The sequence below is a fragment of the Nesoenas mayeri genome (assembly GCF_963082525.1).
Source record: "Nesoenas mayeri genome assembly, chromosome: 16".
Taxonomy (NCBI): Eukaryota; Metazoa; Chordata; class Aves; order Columbiformes; family Columbidae; genus Nesoenas; species Nesoenas mayeri.
The window spans coordinates 10,536,491-10,557,514 of NC_137562.1; the positions used below are offsets into that span (position 1 = coordinate 10,536,491).

A 21,024-nucleotide genomic window follows, 5' to 3' on the forward strand; every position below is an offset into this window, starting at 1 on the left:
GCCAAGACGAGCTGCTCCTTTACCTAATGGGAGTGACCTGGGGTGAGGGGCTGTGAGATTCGGGCCAGCGGCCTCCCAGGGGGGGGACTCCCACAGCGGGAGGGGGCCTGGGTGAAGCATGGCCGTGCTCAGCTCTCCACAAGGCTGAGGGAGCCGGGATGGTTCCTGTCACCACATGCCCGGGTGCTGAGGGGGCTCCGGGGGGTGCAGGCACAGCTCGAACCCCTGTGTCCCCCGGGCTGGCCCATGGCTCTGAGCAGGCTGCAGCGCTTGGCCAGAGCCCGCCTGCGGTGGCAGGGCTGTGACCAGCCTGGGTGTCCCTGTCCCCAGCCGGGCCGGCTCAAGGATGCCGGGAACTGGGGCACATGCCTGCCCTGCCGGGGGGCTCGCTGGGTTCCACAGGGCTCGGGCTGTGCCCTGAAGCATTTCTCCTCTCTTGGATCTCCCCGAGCTCGGCTGCAGCAGAGGGCTCTGCGGACCATGTGCTTTAGGGGTGCAGCTCACGTCCTGGGATGCGCAACAGGAATCTGGGGCAAAACCCGTGAAAGGCAGCAGCGAGCAAAGGTCACCGGGGACCTGGAAGCGGTCAGGGCTCAGCCCAGCCCCGTCCCCGGTCCCCTTCGCCCCGCGGCCGCACGGCCCGGGCTTCCCGCAGCGTGCCCGGGATCCGGCGGCCCCCGGCGCGGAGCACGGCCGGGCTCACCGGGACGGGCCGCAGTTGCCACCTGGCGGCGGCCCCGTGCACAGCCCTGCGGAGCGGCCGTGCCGGCGGCCCCTCGGGAGCCCCGCGGAGGGTCCCGGTCCCGGTCCCGGGCGGCCGCCGCGCACGGCCGGGCCTTCTGCCGGGGCCCGCGGGGTGAGGGCAGGCGGTGCGGGCGGGCCACGGTGGGCTACCTGCCCCGCCGCCTGGCCTGACGGAGCGGCCCGAGCTGCCCGCGCCGGGGCACGGCCCGGAGATACGGAGTGTGGACAGGCCAAGGCCCGAGTCCCCCCGGTCCCCCCGTGCCGCCGCCACCGCCGCCGCCCCCCCCGGCGGACTACAGCTCCCATAGCCCCGCGGGACAGCGCCCGCTCCGCCCCGCATGCGCGCCTCGCCCCCGCGGCACGTCGCGCGCCAGCAGGCGGCGGGGATTCCGGTTCCGGCGCGCCTCGCTCTGGTCCCTGCGGCGGCGGCCGAGCCTTGTGCCTCCGCCATATTGTCTGTGTGCGGCCGGCGGGCGGGCGGTGAGCGGGCGGCCGCGGCAGGTACCGGCGGGCCGCGGCGGCTCCGGCACCCCTCCCGGGGCCACCCGGGGGGGACGGGCGGAGGGGGCGACGGGGGGGAGGCGCCCCCGTGTCTCCCGCGCCCCCTCCTCGCCGCGGGCACGGTGCGGGCTGAGGGGCCGGGGCTGCCCCTCAGGAGAGCTGGGCCGCGGCGGGGGCTGGGCCGGTGCCGCTGAGGGGAAATAGGGCGGCTGCGGCGGGGGGGAGCGGTCGGGCCCGGCTGCGGGGGCAGGGCCCGCCGCCCTCTGCCCCTGGAGCGGCCTCGGTGCCCCCGGGGGGCGGCAGGGCCGGGCGGGGGCCGAGGGGGCGGTTCGGCCGCTCCCAGCCCGGCCTGGGACCAGCTGTTGGGCCCCCGCTGCCCCCGGGCACGCAGGACGGGCCGGGTCCCCGCCCCGCTCCGGGTGCGCACGTTTAGGCGGTGTAGGTGGGATTTAAAAGTCTTTTCTTTTTCCTCATGCTGTCCCAAAAAAGCGGGGGGCAAGGAGAGGCCTGCTGCTTCTCGCCACCGCCCCTAGCTGCGCAGGGCCTCTGTTCTGGGCCTTTCTGGGTGGAGGGGAAGGTGCTTCTCACAGCTTTCCCCACCAGTCGCTCTCCTCTTCTGAAGTTCTCAGTGGTCAGTCTCGCCCCTGCTGTACTGTAGTTAATTGTGCCTTGGGGCAACGGGCTGTGTGGCCATTGGTGAAATATGTTTTGTAAAGGAAAGGACAGATAAGATTATGAAACACCCTGCGTGTTCTTTGTCAGATTACTTTGTTCTTCCTTACTAAGGGCTTTAGGTACAACCAATAAAGTTTGGATTATGAACACTCAGTCATCGGTATATTTTCTGCTGACAGCAGTGGTTGATCTGTGCAGAGACTCACAGGAGCATGTTCTTTACTTCTGCAAGATAAACTGATGGATCCTGAGCCTGTGGTGTTCAGTGTTTTGGTTCTTCACCCCCATGAGAGGTCTGCAGTAGTGTGGGGTCAGACCTGCCACTGGCTTGGGCTCTTGGAGAGCTGCTCCTGTGCTGAGTGTTGATGCCGAGCTGTGAAACTAAGTGCTGCCTTGTGTCTGTGGAGGTGGCTGTGCTGTGCGCCCCATGGGTGCTCGCTTGGCTCGTGCGAGCCCTGTCCCCAGCGTGTTCCAAAAATGGCGTGTGAGGAGCAGCTCATTCTGCATCCAAGGCTCAGCACCCACCAGAGGTGACTGGGGCAATGTTGTCTTTTGAGAGAGAAGCACAGGAAGGCAGCAGCATCTCTGCTTGGGGGCAGGTGGTAGTTTAGTTTGCTCTTTGGACATGGTCTCTTTTTCAGAAACATAGTAGTTGCTTAGACTATTCAGGCGCAAGGAGAGTTGGTGTTCACACTGCGTTGCCAGTTGAGCTGGGTGTTGGATTCAGGTGTAACACAGGTAGGTGTGGAGAAGTCGCTCGTCCTGCACATTGTTCGTGTCGGTGTGATGCAGAAAAGGGTGAAGCTTGTGCCAGGAGAGGAGAGACTGAGCTTGGGAATACTTTAGGCAGGATTTGCGGAAGATGTGAAGCTTGATCAGCTCCTTAATTAGTCCTAAAACTAGGACTAAGGTAATACTTCCAGTTCTTACAGCACAATGCCATGCCTGGGTAAAACACAGCAACAGTGGTGCATCCTCTGTGGAGACACATTGCGTCTGTCACTGGAAAAAAGAAAACTGGAGCTGGATGAGCGTCTGCTTTCTACCCTCAGGAGAAGATCTGCCCATGACTCATGGGTGCAGGTCCAGCTCTTCAAGTGCCTCCTGGCAGAAAAGGGGTTATTGGAAAGGTCCAGACCTTTGCCCGGGTAGGAAATGTGTCCATCTTTGGTAGGCGCTGATCCCTTTCTTCTTGGCAATGGAGACATTTCCTTTTTTTCACCTTTCTCTGTTACCTGATAATGTAATTTCTGTTATTTATGCATTGTTAGTGAAACCTCACAGTCTTCTAGTGCCCAGCATGGGCAGTAGCAGAGCGTTCAGTGTCCACATCCTGCGGCTCAGACTGGTGAGCTCAGAGTTGGCTGCTGCCCACGAGGAATTGAAACGGGGTTGAGGAAGGTGAGATCAACCATGGAGCAAGGAAGGTGACACCCTCTCGGTCTCAGCTGTGGCAAAACAGGACAAAGGGATGAAGCAGAATAGCTGATAATGTGCTGTGGGGTGGATAAGGCACAGAGCATGGAAAAACGTTGTGAGAAAGTTGGATGATGGAAGAGAAAGTGGAGACTTCTGAGTGGGAGGCTCGGAACAGCTTTGCTGGGTTTGGCGGGGTATGTGGGTTCATGGATAAGGGAGAAATCAGTCCTGTTGGGAATACAGCTCTTTGGAAGAGGGGCAGAAAAGCTGACAGTGGGCTCTAGCAAATGTGGAGGAATCGTGCGCTGTTTCGTGCTGTTAAGCAGAGTTTAATTTTGTGCAGGAGCAGTTAATGGTACTCGATTACTTGAGAAAAGCTGATGAAACGTGTGAATGAAGACACAAACCTGTGAGTGGGGATTATGGGGAAAGGCTTGGTAAAATGCTGTTACCTGAAGGTGAGACATGGAAAGACTCCAGTATTGGAGATTTGGGGCATTTTCATGTAGTACAGGTTCGGCACCTGGGCATGAAATGGGTTTGAGGCAGGAATCTTTGGAATGCTGGGTCATAGAGTTGTAGAGAAAGAGGTTATGTTTCTGCTGTGATAAAAGGCACAGGGATGTAACTTTTCCCAGTTGTGTTAAATGGCGGGTGTCCTTATGCCTTCTGCTTGAATTCTTTTTCTGCATTTTCTCCTTACAGAACTAATTTTCTCTTCTTGTCTTTCCTCACGTCCTCTGAGGAATAAGGGAATGGAAGGCAGAAGCAAATGGGTGACATTGTGGTGGGGTGATTAATTTTGTGTCACATTTCTGAAGAGGCAGGGTTTTCTTTCTGGGTTACCAGACCTGTCACCTCCACCATTCCTACCTTATTGAATTGCTTTCATTAAGGTATCTGTTTTATAAACCATCTGGGTGAGATTGATGCCATCTTAGATTTTCTTGTCCCATAGGGGTCTTGAGAGAATAAACTCGACGAATTTTAAGATCAGGAAGGGCTGATGTGGCGTTGGCTATGAACATTATCTGCTTTTGGTTGTAAGACAACTCTCAGATAATTTTTCTGGGCTTGAATATTCCCTTCAAGGGCCTTCTAAGAGTTTATTTTCCTGGAATTTACAGCACCTGAGGAAAGGAGTTCTCCTTTGGACCTAGAAAAAATGCTTTGGAGAGGAGACTGCAGCTTTCTGAACTGGCATTAGCACTGTTGCTGAAAGCAGGGTGGATTTTGTAGCTGTTTTTTGGTCCCCATTTGCCGTCAAGGTGCCAAACCTGTCTGTCGGTGAGAAAGGTTGATGAGAAATGGGGCTATTGATGTGGTCGTAGGATCAGTGTTCACAGACATCTCCTGTTGGGCAGGTGTCAGCAGCAACATGAGCCCCACACGAGCCTCACCCGCTTCTTTGTTCAGGATGTTCTGGACAGTTTTATTCAAACAAATGATTTTATTCTCCATTTCACGCTGTTTCTTTGGGAAGCTGAAGAGCAGAAGGGAGACCTTGGAGTTCTTTGCAGACTCAACACCGCCACAGACTCGTATTTGGTAGGCTATGATTTCCATTTTACTTTTGCACAGAGTTTATTTCTGAGAGTTAGGCTATGCCCTTCTTATGACCAATTTCTAATTTTTAAGGAATATTACCATTTGCAGGAAAGTGTTTTCTACAGCTGTCCAGCTGCTTTATCTAATGGCTGGATTATATCATGGCAATTTACTTGAATGGTGAATAAAATCTGTACTAGATGGTAGTGGAGAATAATTTTGGGCCAAGGTGGAATTTGGCTGCCAATTGGGTGGTTGTATCTTCGAATGTTATCAAAAGTCCTGGAAAAATGAAGATATTCTGTCTGTTTTTGCAGAGGAGTAGACCTCTGCCCTTGCACCTTCTGGAACAGCCAAAGGGTAAAGAAGTTTTGGTGGGTTTTTTTTAATTAAGCTAAGTGTAGGGAGAGCCCACTGTGTTCTGTGGCGTTAGCACAGAATTACATACCAGAGTTTGCTTTCACTGGGTGGGAGAGGTCTTGCCATGTTGTAACAAAGTGTCCCCAAAGTCTGCCTGCCCAGGGGGACGGTGCTGCTCCCATGCTCTTGCCTGAGCCCTCGGAGGAGGCAATTTCTCAGCACATCTTCACACATGTGTCCATGAGTTGTCAGTAAATCTTTATTTTTAGTGTTCTGAAAATGGATGAGTGTGGATGCACCCAACAAATTAATTTCCAGTGTAGAAAAGCAAGAGCTCCTGCAATGTTCCTTCTCTTACAAGTTTTGTCACCGATTTCTCTCTCTGTTCCAAGTGTGCTGTTAAATTCCAGCCTCCTGCAGGTTAGGCAGCACTTTGACTGAACTCTGGGAGAAAAAGGAGGCTTTTTGCTCCCTGAGGAAGTTTTGCAGCATCCAGATTAATGGTAACTCAGCTGACAAGTTAAAAGTTTAAAGTTTTGGTATTTTAGAACCTATGGCATCCAGGCATATGTCAAACATATGCGTCATGCAAGGTATATCCACGTATACTTGTTTTAAGCCGTGACTTAGTGCTGCACAGTGGCTTTACTGGGGGATCGCAGGGTGCAAAGAAAGATGCTGTAGAGATGGACAAACGTGGCCCTGTATGTGAGTGGGTTTGGCGTGGCGAGTGTGCGCTCAGCATTCGTGTCCCTGCTGGGTGACACCGAGCGGGGAACGCTGCAATCACCAGGCTTCAGTTCATCTCCAAAACACTGGGGTGAAATATTAAAACCTCTGTCAACACGTTTCCATCCGCTGCGATGGCTGGAGAGCTGCCTGTGTGACTGTAGCTGCGGAAACCCAGAATTACTCCAAGATGTTTCTTCCAGTTTAACTTAATCTGTCAACTGTTTTTTCCTTGGCCAGACATAAGCAGCTGTTTAAAAGAAACCTGGAAAATAATTCTGGTGGAAAAATGTAGCTAGAGCAGATTATACTGTTCCAAAAAGATACCAAGAGAAAAGTTTTGTCTCAAACCTAAGCTTTTTTTTAACTCAGTAGATTTTTAAATCTGCTTCTCTATTGATGTTGTCCATTTAGTAGGTAAATGGTCTTCAGGAAAGGATGTAAAATGTCAGGTTTTTTAATTGAGGCTTGTTTCTATTTTAGTTATAAAATCATAGGAAAATATAGGTTGCAAGGGACTTGTGGAGGTCATTTGCTCCACACTTGTATTGCTGCAGTTCCAACGTTGTGAAAATACGCAAATTTGATTTCTTTTGTGAGACAGAACCTATTTTTTATAAAGTTGTTACTATTATGTCCTCTTTTAAAGGTGATCTGGGTTCTGGTTGACATTGGCTGCCAATCAGCCATACTGGAGGATTTCAGCATGTCTTGATATTTTGATTTCAGTGGTGTCTCTCCAGTACTAGATGTTCTCCAAACACTGGAGGAGCAAGTGCTCCTTCCCTGAGAGGCTGATGGGCAAGGGATAGATGGGCTACGTGAAAGAAACCGTAATCAATTTTATCCAGTAATCGTAATACTTCCTCTCACTAACAAAGCACATGATGCACCATGATTTCAGAGGCTGGGATTGAGCCATTTACTATGAAAGGCGATGTCTCGCTTGTAGTTGTGGAAAAAATAAAGGAGTAACCTTTTGATTCCAGGCAACTCACTGTTATTTCGCTCTTCTCAGCTGACAGAGGGCTCTTTCCAAAACGAGCTGGCTGCTCTGCCTTTATCGGGTCACAGGCTTGGTCTGGTAATGAGCTTACATGGGGAAAGTAGAAGAAGGAGGAAAGTCTCTAGACCTGTTTGCCGATCTGTGTGTGTTGCACTCTCCGCAGGGCTGCCTGAGATGCTCCATCTGGAGCTGATAAACTGACGGCAGTATTTTCTTGGCTCTTTGAGCTTGGCTTGGTGCAATTCAGAGCCTGTCCTAACTCCTTTGGGACTGCTCTCTGCTCACTGAAGTTCAGGTGCCTTGTCGGTAAGGATCGTGTTTATGTTGTGTTGAACACAGTTCACTGGGTTCCCGGGTGCATTATTTATACTCCAGACCTTCTCCACAAAGGTCATGGCTTGACAGCGCTTGCAGGTCCTGGGGACGCTGCTCTGCTGGGAAGTTCTTGGCGTCCAGCTCACCGGGAGTCTGTGGGCCCCACGTCACGCGGGTGCAACTTCTGGGTTTTAGGGTTCTGAGGGAGTAATTGTGCTTGAGAGAAGCTCCATGTCAGAAACACTTCCATTTAAAAGGAGAAAAAAAAAAATCCAGTATTTCAGTTATTCAAGAAAAAAAAGAGGTGAATTTTACTAGAAGCTGAGCAGGTGTGTTTCTCAGAAACAAATTTGCATAGATTTCTTGGCTCTGTTTTGGGCTGTAAGTGGATACACCTGGAAGGACAGGGTGTAGGGAATTCATACGAATTGTGTGGAGGTGCTGGGAGTGCAGATACTGCACAAGAAATCGGGTCCTCCATGGGGGCAGGGGCTGTTACTGGGATTAGAGTGTTTTAGAAGGATGATAAAATCCCTTTTAAAAAGAAGGGTGTTTGTAACAGTGTTTTAAATAAAAATGTTTTAAAAATCAAATTAAAAGTAAACATTGAGAGGCTTTTTGCCATTTTATTGATCTTTAGGCACAAAAAGTCTGACTTGCCAAGCTGCTTGGACAATAGGCTACTGTTAAAATAATTCAAACATTTAAGAACTGATCTCTTTTAATTAATAGGCCTTCCAATTAAAACATTCCTATATGATGGCAGCACAATTGGTTTTGTCTTTTTACTGGGACTCTCACGCACTCCTGCAGAGTAATTATCAGCAGTACATGCAGTGCTGTATTGGGCTGTTCTTGTGATTCTTATTTTTCTTTTGTAAGCAGGATGAGCAGGGTCCTATGGGGTGCTCTTGATAAGGATGCTGTGTAAGAGACCAGCTAATTATCAGTTTGCTAATACTGCTGCAGCATTTTTAAGGCCAGGCCTGTGTGGGAAAGCCAAGTGCTGATCCTCCCGTGTGGTGCTCGTTGGATACAGCTCCGCAGGTCGGTGATGTCCCAGGGGCTGTCACCACAGAGCTCCAACACAAGAGCTGTTTTCTGTCCTTGCCCGGGCACTGAGCAGTGTGTGTCAGATGGTAACTGGAAGCTTTGTTTTCCTCTCTCTGCGCTCTGCTACATCGCCTAAAAAACTCATGGTTATGTTTTCTAGTTGAGCACTTCTCTACTAGAGCAATTAAAATTTTCAGAGATTTTTGGAGTTGTTTTTGGAGATGTTCAAGACTATGCTGGACATGACAACCTGATCTAATTAGATCTGCTTTGACTGGATTACTTTCAGCAGTCTCTCCCGATATAAATTATTCTGTGATTCTGTCATTAAGGCAGGAGTTAAGAAATGACATGTTCTGTTTGGATTCTGCAGAAATAGAGCTCATCTTTTATAACGAGTTCAGGACACTCATCTAGGAGTAATTGTTGCTCATACTGTAGATTTTGTACCTTGAAACTGCAAACTAAACTGACTCTTGCATGGCCACACCTGTCTCTGTTATTTGTCCCTATTTGTGTCAGTCTCATCTGTCAGAGTTTGGATCCACTGCAAAATTGTCCATCTGTAGGGGCAGTGAAAGCAAAATATCTACAAATTCCGTAGTGGTTTTGAGCAGAGAGAGTGAGAAGCTTCCAGGCAGGGTAAGTTTGGATAGGTATGTAACTTTGCTTTAAAACCAAATTACCTGTGCAGACTCTCTCTTCTTCCTGTATAAAAAACAGTAGACAGTAACACCCACCTTTGTAAATAGGCATTGTGTGCCATTCTTAGAAGCTGCCGTCGATGATTTCCTGAAAAAGCCTTTCTCCAAGCAGTCTGTTACAAGATACAGCTTGTGCTAGGCTGGAGCTACGTGACAAAAAATATCCACTGTGAAATTTGATCTATCTTTAGATAATGTGATTGATTTTTCTTTTTTATTATTTTTTTTTTCCTGTGCTGAAGCTGATGTTGCTAAGCTGGATGAGGAGCTGTCACATGTTCCTTATTGATACAGAGTTGTGCTTAAAAATTAAAATTGCTAAGTCATCTTAGATGTATTTGAGTTGTTAATGCCTACGTGAGGAGTATCGGGCAGAGGAAATCAGCCAGAAGTACATGGAATGAGGAGGAACAGAAACGTGATTAAACTAAAATCCAATAAATCTCACTGTGCTAAAAAGTGTTCTAGTGAACTTGCATGCTCTGTTAATGCCTGAATACATTTTTGGAATAGATATCTAATTTCTGAGTGTCTGAGTCATGCCACAGAGATGATTCAAAGTCTTAGATGATTGCTGCCTTATCTTCTGAAAGTGGCTTTTGTGAGAGGACTAACATTTGTTCCACAAATAGATATTTTTAATTTTTTTTTCAGTAATACTTCATATTCTCGCATTAGCTGAACACCTGGCTGACGTGCCCCGTGCCTCCCTCCCTGCCTTAGGCCTTGGTCACGCCTCTCCCTTGGACTTTGGAGCAGAACCGGGGCCCTTTGTAACCTGCCTACCTGGAGCCTCCTCACACCCTTTGTGTGTCAGTAGGTCAAAAATAACCCGCATGGCCAAGGTGGGACCCCCTGAGGAGGCTCAGTCCACACCAGCAAGAAACCTGGTGCACATCTCTGTATCCGAGTGCAGCCCTGGCTGCTGGTGGAGCTGTGTGACGTGGTGAAGAACACCGGGCCCCTGTACCCCAGGTTCTCCGCTGCCTTCACAGCCAGTGGTTCTGTGGGGTCTTTGCCGCAGGCTGAAGCACTGCAGACCTCCAGGAAACCACGGGACAGTGCTGATAGGGCAGATTTTGCTTCTAGAAGTTTGTTCTGGTGTGATGTATCCTGATAGCCTAAGCTAACTGCTCTGAGCAGATTTCTAGGTCTTTCTGATTAATTTATGGGGCTATTACTTCCTCCTGCAGTCCAGCAGCTCCCTTTTTCTGTTAAGGGATAAGATTGACATAGCAAATAAATACATTATGTTCATTTAGATTGCAGCGTTGCCCACTGGTTGAGCGCCTTTGTACAGCCGGGGCTGTGTAGTTTCTGCCGTATGCCGCCCACCAAACAATACCCTTTCATGCTCCAGTACAGCTTCCTTCCTTGTAAGTTGTTTTGAAAGCCGACAAAGAGATTCTTGTATTGAAATGTTTAGAAGTGTGTCAGCTTCACTCGTGGTGAAAGATTGGAGGGGTGCAAAGGCAAGAGTTTTATTCTAAGCAGGACAATACTTTGGTATAAAATTTTAATCTTAAATACTCCGAAATTAGAGTATTTGTCTTTGATCTACGGTAACTTTCTTTTGAGTTACTTTAACTAGTCTCAGTACTGGTGAAACGTAAAAGATTTGCTAAAATCACGTTGTAAGGAGAAAGAAGTGGTTGTGCTTACTAAATCCTTTGGACACACAGAATGAAAAGAAGCATAATTGGACTGTTGCAGCAGAATCTTTCATGTTTGGATCAAGCCTCATAACCCAGCACAGACGCCGCTGTCTTTTGGACAGTTGGAATTTATGTCCTGACTATAGAAAGTGGTGACCGAAACTGGTGCCTCTCCCTCAGCAGCTTTTAATTATTAACTTACATAATTTTTCTTATAGTATCTTGAAGTTTTAACCTGTGGTTTGTGTTCTCTCTGCAGGTGGAAGAATCTGAGGCCTTTATCCTCTGTGCAGCTTTGCCGTTCAGGTAGCCTCTGATTTCAGACATCTCATCATTTCCACCTGCCAACCTGTCTGATATGTCGGGACCCGTGCCGAGCAGGGCCAGAGTTTACACGGATGTGAACACACACAGACCCCGGGAGTACTGGGACTACGAGTCGCATGTTGTTGAGTGGGGGTGAGTCTGGGCTGCTCGGGATCGAGCCCTGCAGGATCGTGCAGGGGTCAAGTTGCGTTAGGCTTTTTCATGCTCCTTGGCGGATTTCTAATGTGCATGGCAAGTGTTAGGATCACAATTCTTCTTTGGAAAAGGGTTTCTTGTCAAGATTTCAAATCCCCAGCAGTGCAGGAACATTTTTAGCAGCTTCCTTAAGAGTTTAGTTCGAAGAAGTGTTGCCAGGTAGTCAGGAAACGTCCCCTTTCAGAGGGAAGACAATATTTTTTTCTGAAACAATCTAAACGCCCCTGGATGCAGGGCTGAAAAGAAATGAAAAGGCATTTGATGTTGCTTCTGACTTGGATGAGTGAAGAGACTCAGCAGACTTAAATAGGTACGTGCTATTTTGTGACTTGTTGCTCAGCTCTCTGCGGGTGACTGGAAAAGACGTCTGCTCCTTTTTGAAGAAAGGAGGTGTCTAAATTGAGCTCATGACTAAACTGTCCGAGAATCATAGAGCAGTAACGCCAGATCTGCGTTCCTGCTTTTGTATAGCAGGGCCGAGACTAAGTTCTGCCCTCAGCTTTGTTGCAGCTTCTGGTTTCTGAAATGTACACAGCAAAAGTGGAATGTACTGAGCAAAGGTGGTTTTCTGTGCCCAGTCTATTTTAAAACAGACTAGCATTTAAATATTTGGCCTGACTGGCTTTGTTGAATTTTAACAGCATTATACAATTTAAAATTTAGCTTTTTAATATAGATAGACCAGTAGAAGGTATAGCTTGAGTTTGCTGAAATGCGTAGTTGGGCTTATGTTATCTACTACAGGAGAACTAAGTCCTGAATTGAATCTAACTTGAGCAAGAAGCAGCGCCCTGTTTCTCTCGTAATTCTTACTCATCGCATTCAGGAGGTGTAAGACACTAGTTGATCCCCCTTGTCTTGTCAGTGAATTAGCGTTGAGTGGTTTGTAAATTGTGATGGAAATGTCTGAGCTCTTTGGAACTCTTAACGATTTATCTCCACAGAAATCAAGATGACTACCAGCTAGTTCGAAAATTAGGCCGAGGCAAATACAGTGAAGTATTTGAAGCCATCAACATTACAAATAATGAAAAAGTAGTTGTTAAAATTCTCAAGGTGAGCTGGGGAGCTAATGGGATTGTTGTTCTTTAAAGCCACTGATTAGATTTATGGACTGTTAACCTTAAAATTTTCATTTCTGCTCTGTGTGTTCTGTTGCATGTGTAGTATCCTTCCAGATTGAGTAAAGGTCTGGCTGCTGGTTATTCTATAGCCTTGATTGGTGAAATACCTTCATTTAGTGGCCCTCAGGTAGCTCGTGTACTTCCCATAGTTACACAGTTACCATGTGCCAGTTAAGAAGTTTTGGACTATGATCATGTTCAGACAGCTTTAAAAAAAAGATGCCATCTTGTGGCTGTTTGAACTGAACTGGAAAAGGCTCCAATGTACTTTGCTGTCTCGCAATCACTTGCCTTCGTCTCTTGGGTGTTAGGGTGTCTGTCAGCCTCATGTCACTGGAGTGCTTTGTCTCATACTTTGGCTTTTTATTCTTCAGCCTGTTAAAAAGAAGAAAATCAAGCGTGAAATCAAGATCTTGGAGAACTTGCGAGGCGGTCCCAATATAATCACTCTTGCAGATATAGTAAAAGATCCTGTGGTGAGTATGGAAGGAACTTAAAGGGTACACGGGGGTGAGGAGTGAAGCTGCAGTGTTTGAATTCAGCTCTGAGCTGGCTTCTTGTTTTCCCTTGCTCTTAAATCCTACTTCTGAATTGATTAATCAGATCAGCTCTTAATCTGATTAAGTTCTTTCAGAGGCCACTCCCCCCGCAGGTCCCCTCAGCCCCTCACACTAAGAATGAGATCCCAGTGAACTGAGACACATTAATTCGTTCTACAAACGGTGCTGCCAGGGCTGCAGGCTTTGGCCATGCTCTGTCTGAGGGGAATCACAGCATGGCTGAGGCAGGGGGGCTTCCAGCAGTTCTAGGAGTAAAAGTGGTTTAATTTGTTACCCTAAATGAAAACATGTTGTCTTAACATGGCTGAACACCTTCTCTCTGTTTCAGTCTCGGACACCCGCTTTGGTTTTCGAACATGTAAACAACACAGACTTTAAGGTACAGTGTGGGATGTGAACTTCTAATGTTTTCTGTTTGAAAGCCACTCGTACATAGTGGGCAGGCAGTTTATTAAATCGTTTCCTTCCACCAGAGTAACTGTCTTTAAAGGTAAATGTGCTTGGAACAGAAGTTTGTAATTAGTCCTTTAGTATCATTTTGCCACAGAAGTTACAAGATGAGAATTCAGATTCCAGATGGTATTCTAACCTTTGGAGCAAAGTAATTGTTATCTGGTGGACCACCAGTGCCTGTCTCTCTGAAACACTTCGCTTTTATGTTCAGTGTATAACTATTTATCGGAACCGCATAAATGTGGACAGCTCTTTCTGTGGCTTTCCATACTTCTGGTTAAGGGGATTTAAGTGTTTCTTTGTCCCCTTCCTTACTGACTGCCTGAGGACAAGAACTGCTGTGCAATGCCATCTTGTAACTTAGGAAATATTTCCTGTTCTTCAAACGGGTTTGCAGAACCATGACAGCAGAGAGCAGGGCTGGGTTGCTCTGGGTTAGAAGGGATGTGATCTTTTTCTTGGGTGTTGACCATTGATACAATGTGTTTGTGTCCCACAGCAATTATACCAGACACTAACAGATTATGATATTCGATTCTACATGTATGAGATTTTGAAGGTAAGTTGGTGTTTTGCTATTTTATCAGTTTATTTCTAGGATTTGCACTCAGCTAATCCTATAGAGATGGTTATCATGCCACTAATGGTGGTGCAGAGAAGAGAGAGCCTGTGGAAAAATTGCATGGAAAAATATATATTAAGCCATTACCAACTGTTCAGCTTTGTTTCAGCAACAAATTCTAGTCCTTTTTTTTGAGGATAGCAGAGCCTTTGAATACACTGATATAACTTAAGATCGTAAATCTTCATGTAGCCTCTGAAAACAGGAAACTCTGATGGCTGTTTTTGTGCCCTGATGTAATGTGAGTCAAATATACTTGTCCATTCTTCTGAAAGAATTTTTCTCCTTGGGAGTCTGGAGAAGGAGAGATGTGTTTGATCACTAGTGCCTAGTAACTCTGCTCTTAGGGACTCTGAACATTTTTATGAGAAAGGTGAAATCAAGACACTTCTGTTGCTGGAATGTCCCTTTGAGAGGGGGCTCTAGAGGTGTTTTCTGTGGTCTGTGAGTCTAGTCCAGGGCCGGAAGGTCTGGCTGGCTGGTTAGACTTAGTATATGTGGAAATACTTCTGAATATGGTTCAACGTGACAGATTCTTGTGACTCCAGCATCTGTTTCTTTGTGTGTCACCTACAGGCTCTAGATTACTGCCATAGCATGGGAATCATGCACAGAGATGTCAAACCTCACAATGTCATGATTGACCACGAGCACAGAAAGGTAATAATGTGGGGCGTCCGTATCTTGGTGATATGGGTGGGGGGAGAATATCTAAACAGATAGTCTGATCAACTTCAAATTAATTGCAAATAGAATTGTAAATGAAACTTCAAACTAAACTCACTTGTAGTGTGGTTCAGCCAGTGGAGAGCTGGAACATCCCTTGAGCCTTTTTTCCTTGTTTTCTACCATTTCTAGCTTAGACTAATAGACTGGGGTTTGGCTGAATTCTATCACCCTGGCCAAGAGTACAATGTCAGAGTGGCTTCCAGATACTTCAAGGGACCTGAACTCCTTGTAGATTATCAGGTAAGAATTACCAGGACTTATCACTGACTTTTATATGGAAAGTCTGTGCCATTTCAACGTAGCAAACCAGAAATTCAGACATCTAGAGATGAGAAGCTAAAGACAGTCCATTCTAAAATGTATAATGGAAAGCAGTGGCTCTGAAGCCACTGAATAAAGAAACTAATGCCTAGTCTCAGGACCTTGAGGAAGAGCTGCAGAACTATCACCGTGGATCTTGCAATGCAAATGTTGAATGTTTTTTTAGCAAGGCAGCTTTTGCAGTAGGGTAGAGCAATGAAACATGCCCATGTGGGAACAGCTAGAATTGCAGGAACTTCTAAACGAAGCTATAAAAACATCCCCGTATCTGATGGGAAATGCTGTGGGCTAGAAAGAGCCATGTTACTGGTGACTCCAGATCATGCTGGTTCTGAATGAAGGCGCTTCCTCACCTGCCCATGTACTTTGTGCAGTCCACTCCTCTTGTCACTCGGGATACTTCCTTTCTTGACATGTATTCATCAGCGGTTCATAACATTGAATTTTGCAGGGAAAATAGAGAAGGGCACTGGTCTGTAATATCTTTATGGGTATGGATGGAAATAGGATACCTGCTGTTCTGCTGATCGCTGTATCCCAGTTTGAGTAGCTGGAACACTGAGCTGAACAGAGATCTCGTGATGGAGATGCAGGAAGATATTTCAGCCTGTTCCCAGCATAATGCGGCTGTGTTTGTATCGCTGGAGGGAGGGGGAAGCCTCTTAGTATTGGGAGTCTGTTCCTCTTAATTCATTAGAAACTGAGTTGTCCTTCTGGTTTTGTACAGATGTATGATTACAGTCTGGACATGTGGAGCTTGGGTTGCATGTTGGCTAGTATGATATTCCGAAAGGAGCCGTTTTTCCATGGCCATGACAACTATGATCAGGTGAGAGCTCATCTTTTACAATCTTTGTTCTCTTTGCACAATGAGGGATTCCTACCTACACTTCTGTTGAGGGATCTGAAGAAGAATTTAAACATTTCTCTAATGGCTGCTTTGCTCTGTTTGAAGCCACACTCCTTTTCTCAAGTGTGCAATTGTATCTCGCCAGTTAAACAGAAATAGATTTATAGTGCTTTGTATTTGCGAGCTCCTCAGTAGACAACTGGAAAAAGCTCTAACAATAGTTCTATTAAAGCTGGTGTGTTCTGGTACACAGGTGACTTTTCCTGAGGTGATGTTATGTGGAAAGCCCCTTCCACCATCCCCCCTCCCTTTCCTCTGCATAGAAACTGAATTTGACACAGTTTTACATGCATTCTGAAATGTTTATTTATTGCCTTTAGGCCAAAATTTTTATACATAAACCTTTAACATGCATCTGAACTAACATGCAGACAGTTAAGCACAGTGACCTGTTCTCAAACCTTCATTCTGGAGCTCTCCAGGCTGGCACTTCACCCTTCACATGCAAGTTGCAGAGTTTCTGCTTTTTTGACCAGTTATTCTTGCCTTCCCACTCTGTTCATTTTGAGTATTTTCTTGCTACGAAGGGAGTGAGCATTGCAAGATCTGAATTTTTAGTGATGTGGGGTGTCCTGGCTGCCTGGGGTTAGCAGGTGATGGCTGTGAGCGGAGGCACGTTGGCAATATCCCTGATTGTATGTGGCTGACCACGAGGTGACCCTGTGACTGCTGGTTCAGGCTCCCAAGGGAATGTGCTGCTGTCTCTTCATGCGAGCTCTGGCGCTATTGTACCCTCCCCGCTTTGATGTGTTTCTCTGTTTGTTCCCAGCTGGTGAGGATAGCCAAGGTGCTGGGGACAGAAGATCTGTACGACTACATCGACAAATACAACATTGAACTGGATCCACGTTTCAATGACATCTTGGGCAGGTGAGCCAAGGTCCAGAGTAGCTCATGACAGCTGCTGCTTTGTCAGCAGACTGTGAAGTACACAAAAAGTTACGGGAGAATCTGAGCCAGGATTCTTGAGAACTGTAACTTTATGCCTTTGATCCCTTTTACCTCTTGCTTCCCATGGTCCTTTGTCTGCAAATGGACTTGAGGAAAGGTTTTAAATGTAATCTAGGCAATAAATGAACTGCTGGAGCATAAAGTGTGAAGGGCAGATGCTCCCTCCAGTATCCTGGGGGAAAAAAAAGAGGGTGTTTCTCAGAATTACAGTGCAGAAAATCAGTTGCTGCTTAAGGTAGCATTTACATATCTTTTTCCCTCATAGAGTTGTTTTATGTGGCACATACCAAAACCACAAGAACTAATGTTGAGGACATAAGAGCAGAAGCTGTGATTTTAGGCCTGTAAATCCATTCTGAGCTTGAGCCCTGCGGGTGTGCGGGGCTGTGGTGGCTGTGCCGCCACGTGGAGACATGCTGTAGTGCTGCTGCCCGCTCGGTGTGGCAGTGGCCCCTCTCGGAGGCGGACATCTGGCGCAGTTCTTGCTCTTGAAAAAAGGGAATTTTGGCGCTGATGTCCTCTGCCTTGCCTGAGTTGAGTATCTTTTCTGCAGACACTCTCGTAAGCGATGGGAGCGCTTTGTTCACAGTGAGAACCAACATCTGGTGAGTCCAGAAGCTCTGGATTTCTTAGACAAGCTGTTGCGATATGATCACCAGTCACGACTCACAGCGAGAGAAGCCATGGAACACCCCTACTTCTGTAAGTATCAGCTGCTGTTTGAAGAGTTCCTCCTGTGCCGCTGGGAAACCTCCATTCCTGGAGGCTGTGCAGGCAGGAGCTGAGAACGGCAATGTGATGAGCTGCTCTTTGCCAGTAATTGCGCTGGAGCTGAGGCTGCTTGTCTCTGTGGAGGAAACAAAGCATTACCTGCCAGAGTCAGGCCAGTGAATCAGCAGCACTGTGATAACGATGCTTTGGTGCTAAAACCTCTGCTGATTTCAGCAGCTGCAAGCCAGGTAGCTCTGGTTTGTTGAGAAACAGACCCTTTAACTCCTTTTCTTACTAAATGTGTACCCCAGCGATTGGTATATTCAGGTCTTGGTTTTGCAAGCAAAAATGTAACTTTCACTAGTAAATGTTTTTAAACACTTCCTGTTTTTCATAAATATTGATATTTAGGTTTTTGAAACAGCTGTAACAATGCAAAATATGAATATTTTCTTGGTTATTTTCTTTTTCTTGCTGCTGAATGGACTTAAGTAATTACCAAACTGTACTAATCTGCGTTACGCCTGTTGCAAATGTTCCAGTGAAATGTTTTGCAAGTCTGAACATTAGTAAAGCTGAAAGCTGTGAGCATTGGACAAACAGCTGAATTAACTTGTGTCCACGGAGATACAGGTTGTACTAAACTCTGCACGAGGAAGAGCAAGATTTGCCATTCCCTGATGTGATGCAGTAGGATGGGAGGGTGGGAGAGGGTTATCTCTGGTCGGGTGGCAGCGTCATTTACCTGCAGCTGAAAATAGAGTTAGCGAGTAACTCAGGGACATCTCACAGAAGACAGCGAGCTCTGATGGCACTCATTACAACTCGTAGGCTGTTGTGGGGTGTTTACAGAGACATGATGGGATTGGAACTGGTGATAGTCTTTCTGCTTGCTACTCCCATTTTCTGGGTTTGGCTTTACACAGTTATGCAGTTGCTGAGCATAGACAGGAGATCAACTTCACCTTCGTTTCCTCAAGCAGAACTCCAAAGCACATTGTTTAGGTGACTTTTCACTGATATTACCTTGGTACCTTCTTGGGTGCTTCCCACTGGACTTGGTGGAAAATTCTGTGTTCCAGTAGCTGATGGTTGATCAGCAGAACCAGCTGAGCGCAGGGATCATGGGCGGTCAGCACGTCAGCCGCTGTCTGGCAACGCGGTGTCTAAGGCTCGTGTGCTCTTCCTAGATCCCATTGTGAAAGACCAGGCTCGGATGGGCTCGTCCAACATGCCGGGCGGCAGCACTCCTGTCAGCAGTGCCAGCATGATGTCAGGTCAGTTCTGCTCCCCGCTCTCCTTGGCGCGCAGTGTTTTAAAGCATTGACATATGCTGTGAGGATCCAGGAGGGTGGGTTCTGCAGATGGGGCGGTAGGTCATCTCCTGGGACTGATGACAATGGCAAGAAGGGCTATGACAAAGTGGGTGGGAGAGTGTGATAACGAAGGCCTTGCTGCAGCCTGACCTGCTTTTCTGGTCCTGTTTTTAAAAAGTGCTTTACAGTTGGATTTTTTGGCAGCAGTTGAAGGACAGCGATCCTGCCACATATCTGCCCGTTGGTGACACTTGCACCTGTGCAAATCTGCACTGTTTTCAGAGGCTGCAGAGAACAGCAATCTCACTTTATTTTGGCAGCTCTGAAAACATAACAAAGCGGCAGCAATCTGACCCACAAAGAGACCGCTGAGCTGTCCTGGGCAGCGATGTGGTGTTTTCGCTCTAATCCCTGCTCACCTGTCTCTCTTCCAGGGATTTCTTCAGTGCCAACACCTTCACCCCTCGGACCTCTCGCCGGCTCCCCAGTCATTTCCGCCACCACCACACTGGGGATGCCGGTGCCGGCGGCCGCGGGCGCTCAGCAGTGACGGGCTCTGTCTGTGCTGAGTCAGGTGGGGAAGAGGTTTCCCCTCCGTCCCCGCGGGACGCAGCTCGTGCCCGGCCGGGGAAGGGAGGGGACGAACGCTTTGGAGGCACCGTGTCTGAACTGTTGCTTGTGGATTTATAGTAGTTCAGTCATTATATACAAAATTATTATAGGCTGATTTTTCTTTTTTTTACTTGAACTTTTCGTAACTCAGGGGATTCCCTGAAAATACCTACAGATGGAATATTTCTCGGACAGTTTTCCACCCCACCCCCTCACCCCCCATTCCTCCCCCCCAAAAAAGAGTACTCTTCATTTAAGAACAAAGATGAATCAACAGCATTTTCAAGCTATTGCATCCTGCTGGAAATCTCTTCATGTTCCCAACATTCTTCCTCCATGAGCCCACACCTTGGGGGGACTGTGCTGTTCTCCAGAGGCCACCAACCCAAGTCTTCATCAGGCAGGGGAGGGGGATTCTTATTGTCTCACCCACTTGAACCCCGTGTCCTGCCTCTGACTCAGCTGGGGGACACTGAGGAGACAATTCCAGTGTGGAGAGGTGGTGGAAGCTTAAAAGAAGTGCAGATAATGTCTGAAACGCTAATTGGATTGAATCATGTCTCCTTAGGAGCCAAGCAGAATGCCAACTCACCCCCTTGCATGTAATTTTAGTCTTAAAAGAAGTTACTGATCCGATGGGAGTCCTTGCCAGCTCCTGAGAACGATGCTTCTCGAGAGAAAGCCGCACTCTGAGCAGCCCCTTTCTCCGGAGGGTTCTTCCTGCCATGGCTTGGCTTGGATCTTGGGAATTAGTTTGTTATTGGGTACATTGTTTTGGTTTTTTTTTTTTTAAATTGTTTATATAGATTTCAAGCTGGTGGCTACTTAAAGCTGGAAAAATCAGACTGCGCCAAGTCCGATCTCACATCTTCACCCACCATCCCCTCCCTCACGTGCCATGTGGTGAGAAATACCAGTTACCTCACAGTCTTGTAAATATGCACTGAGAGGAAGGAGCGAGCAGATGTTAACTTAAACTGAACTGGTAGATCAGTAATTGTGGACAAATATTATCATTGACAACGGAGAAGCACCCTTGTTATAGCCCTGCAACCCCTTGCTGTGTATATATACTTTGTCCTTCATATGTGAAAGATCCAGTGTTGGAATTCTTTGGTGTAAATAAACATTTGGTTTTATTTATCGAGGTTAGATTTCAGTTCCCTGTGTGGAGGCTCCATGGGGCGGCAGGACCCCATGCCGGCTGCCAGCTCCAGCCTGTTCTCACGTACCCAGCATGGTGAGCGGTGCAGAGAAGCCTCACACATCTCACAAGCCCAAGTCTCCCCTGAGAGAAGGATCTTTTGCCATAAAACCCAAAGCCCCTCCTTTTGTCTCAGCCCTGATGGCTGCGGAGTGGGGATGCTGAACCAATTCTTAGGTTTTTGTTTGTGTTGCCATTCCCTGGATTCCAGTGACTTCTTCTCAGTCGCGCTCTGTGGGGTGGCTGTGAGCACAAGGGCCCCCGTCCCTGTTGGTGACCT

At 47.5% G+C, this 21,024-nt stretch overlaps 1 protein-coding gene across 4 annotated transcripts; it reads left to right on the forward strand.

The window, feature by feature from the left end:
* The first annotated feature begins 1,182 nt into the window (after window positions 1-1,182).
* Window positions 1,183-20,687, forward strand: CSNK2A1 (casein kinase 2 alpha 1). 4 transcript variants are annotated; one of them, XM_080354784.1, is made up of 14 exons: window positions 1,183-1,245; window positions 10,317-10,430; window positions 10,969-11,168; window positions 12,176-12,287; window positions 12,730-12,831; window positions 13,244-13,294; window positions 13,868-13,927; window positions 14,567-14,650; window positions 14,849-14,959; window positions 15,768-15,869; window positions 16,720-16,820; window positions 17,455-17,603; window positions 18,803-18,889; window positions 19,363-20,687. In XM_080354784.1, exons 3-14 carry the CDS (start codon window positions 11,068-11,070, stop codon window positions 19,476-19,478), a joined length of 1,176 nt encoding a protein of 391 aa, XP_080210910.1. In that variant the 5' UTR covers window positions 1,183-1,245; window positions 10,317-10,430; window positions 10,969-11,067; the 3' UTR covers window positions 19,479-20,687. The 4 variants fall into 4 exon arrangements, with proteins under 4 accessions (XP_080210910.1, XP_080210907.1, XP_080210909.1 ...); XM_080354783.1 differs by lacking the exon at window positions 10,317-10,430 and adding an exon at window positions 4,823-4,887 and having other exon boundaries at window positions 1,242-3,748; XM_080354781.1 differs by lacking the exon at window positions 10,317-10,430 and having other exon boundaries at window positions 1,188-1,224.
* Window positions 20,688-21,024: the final 337 nt, after the last annotated feature.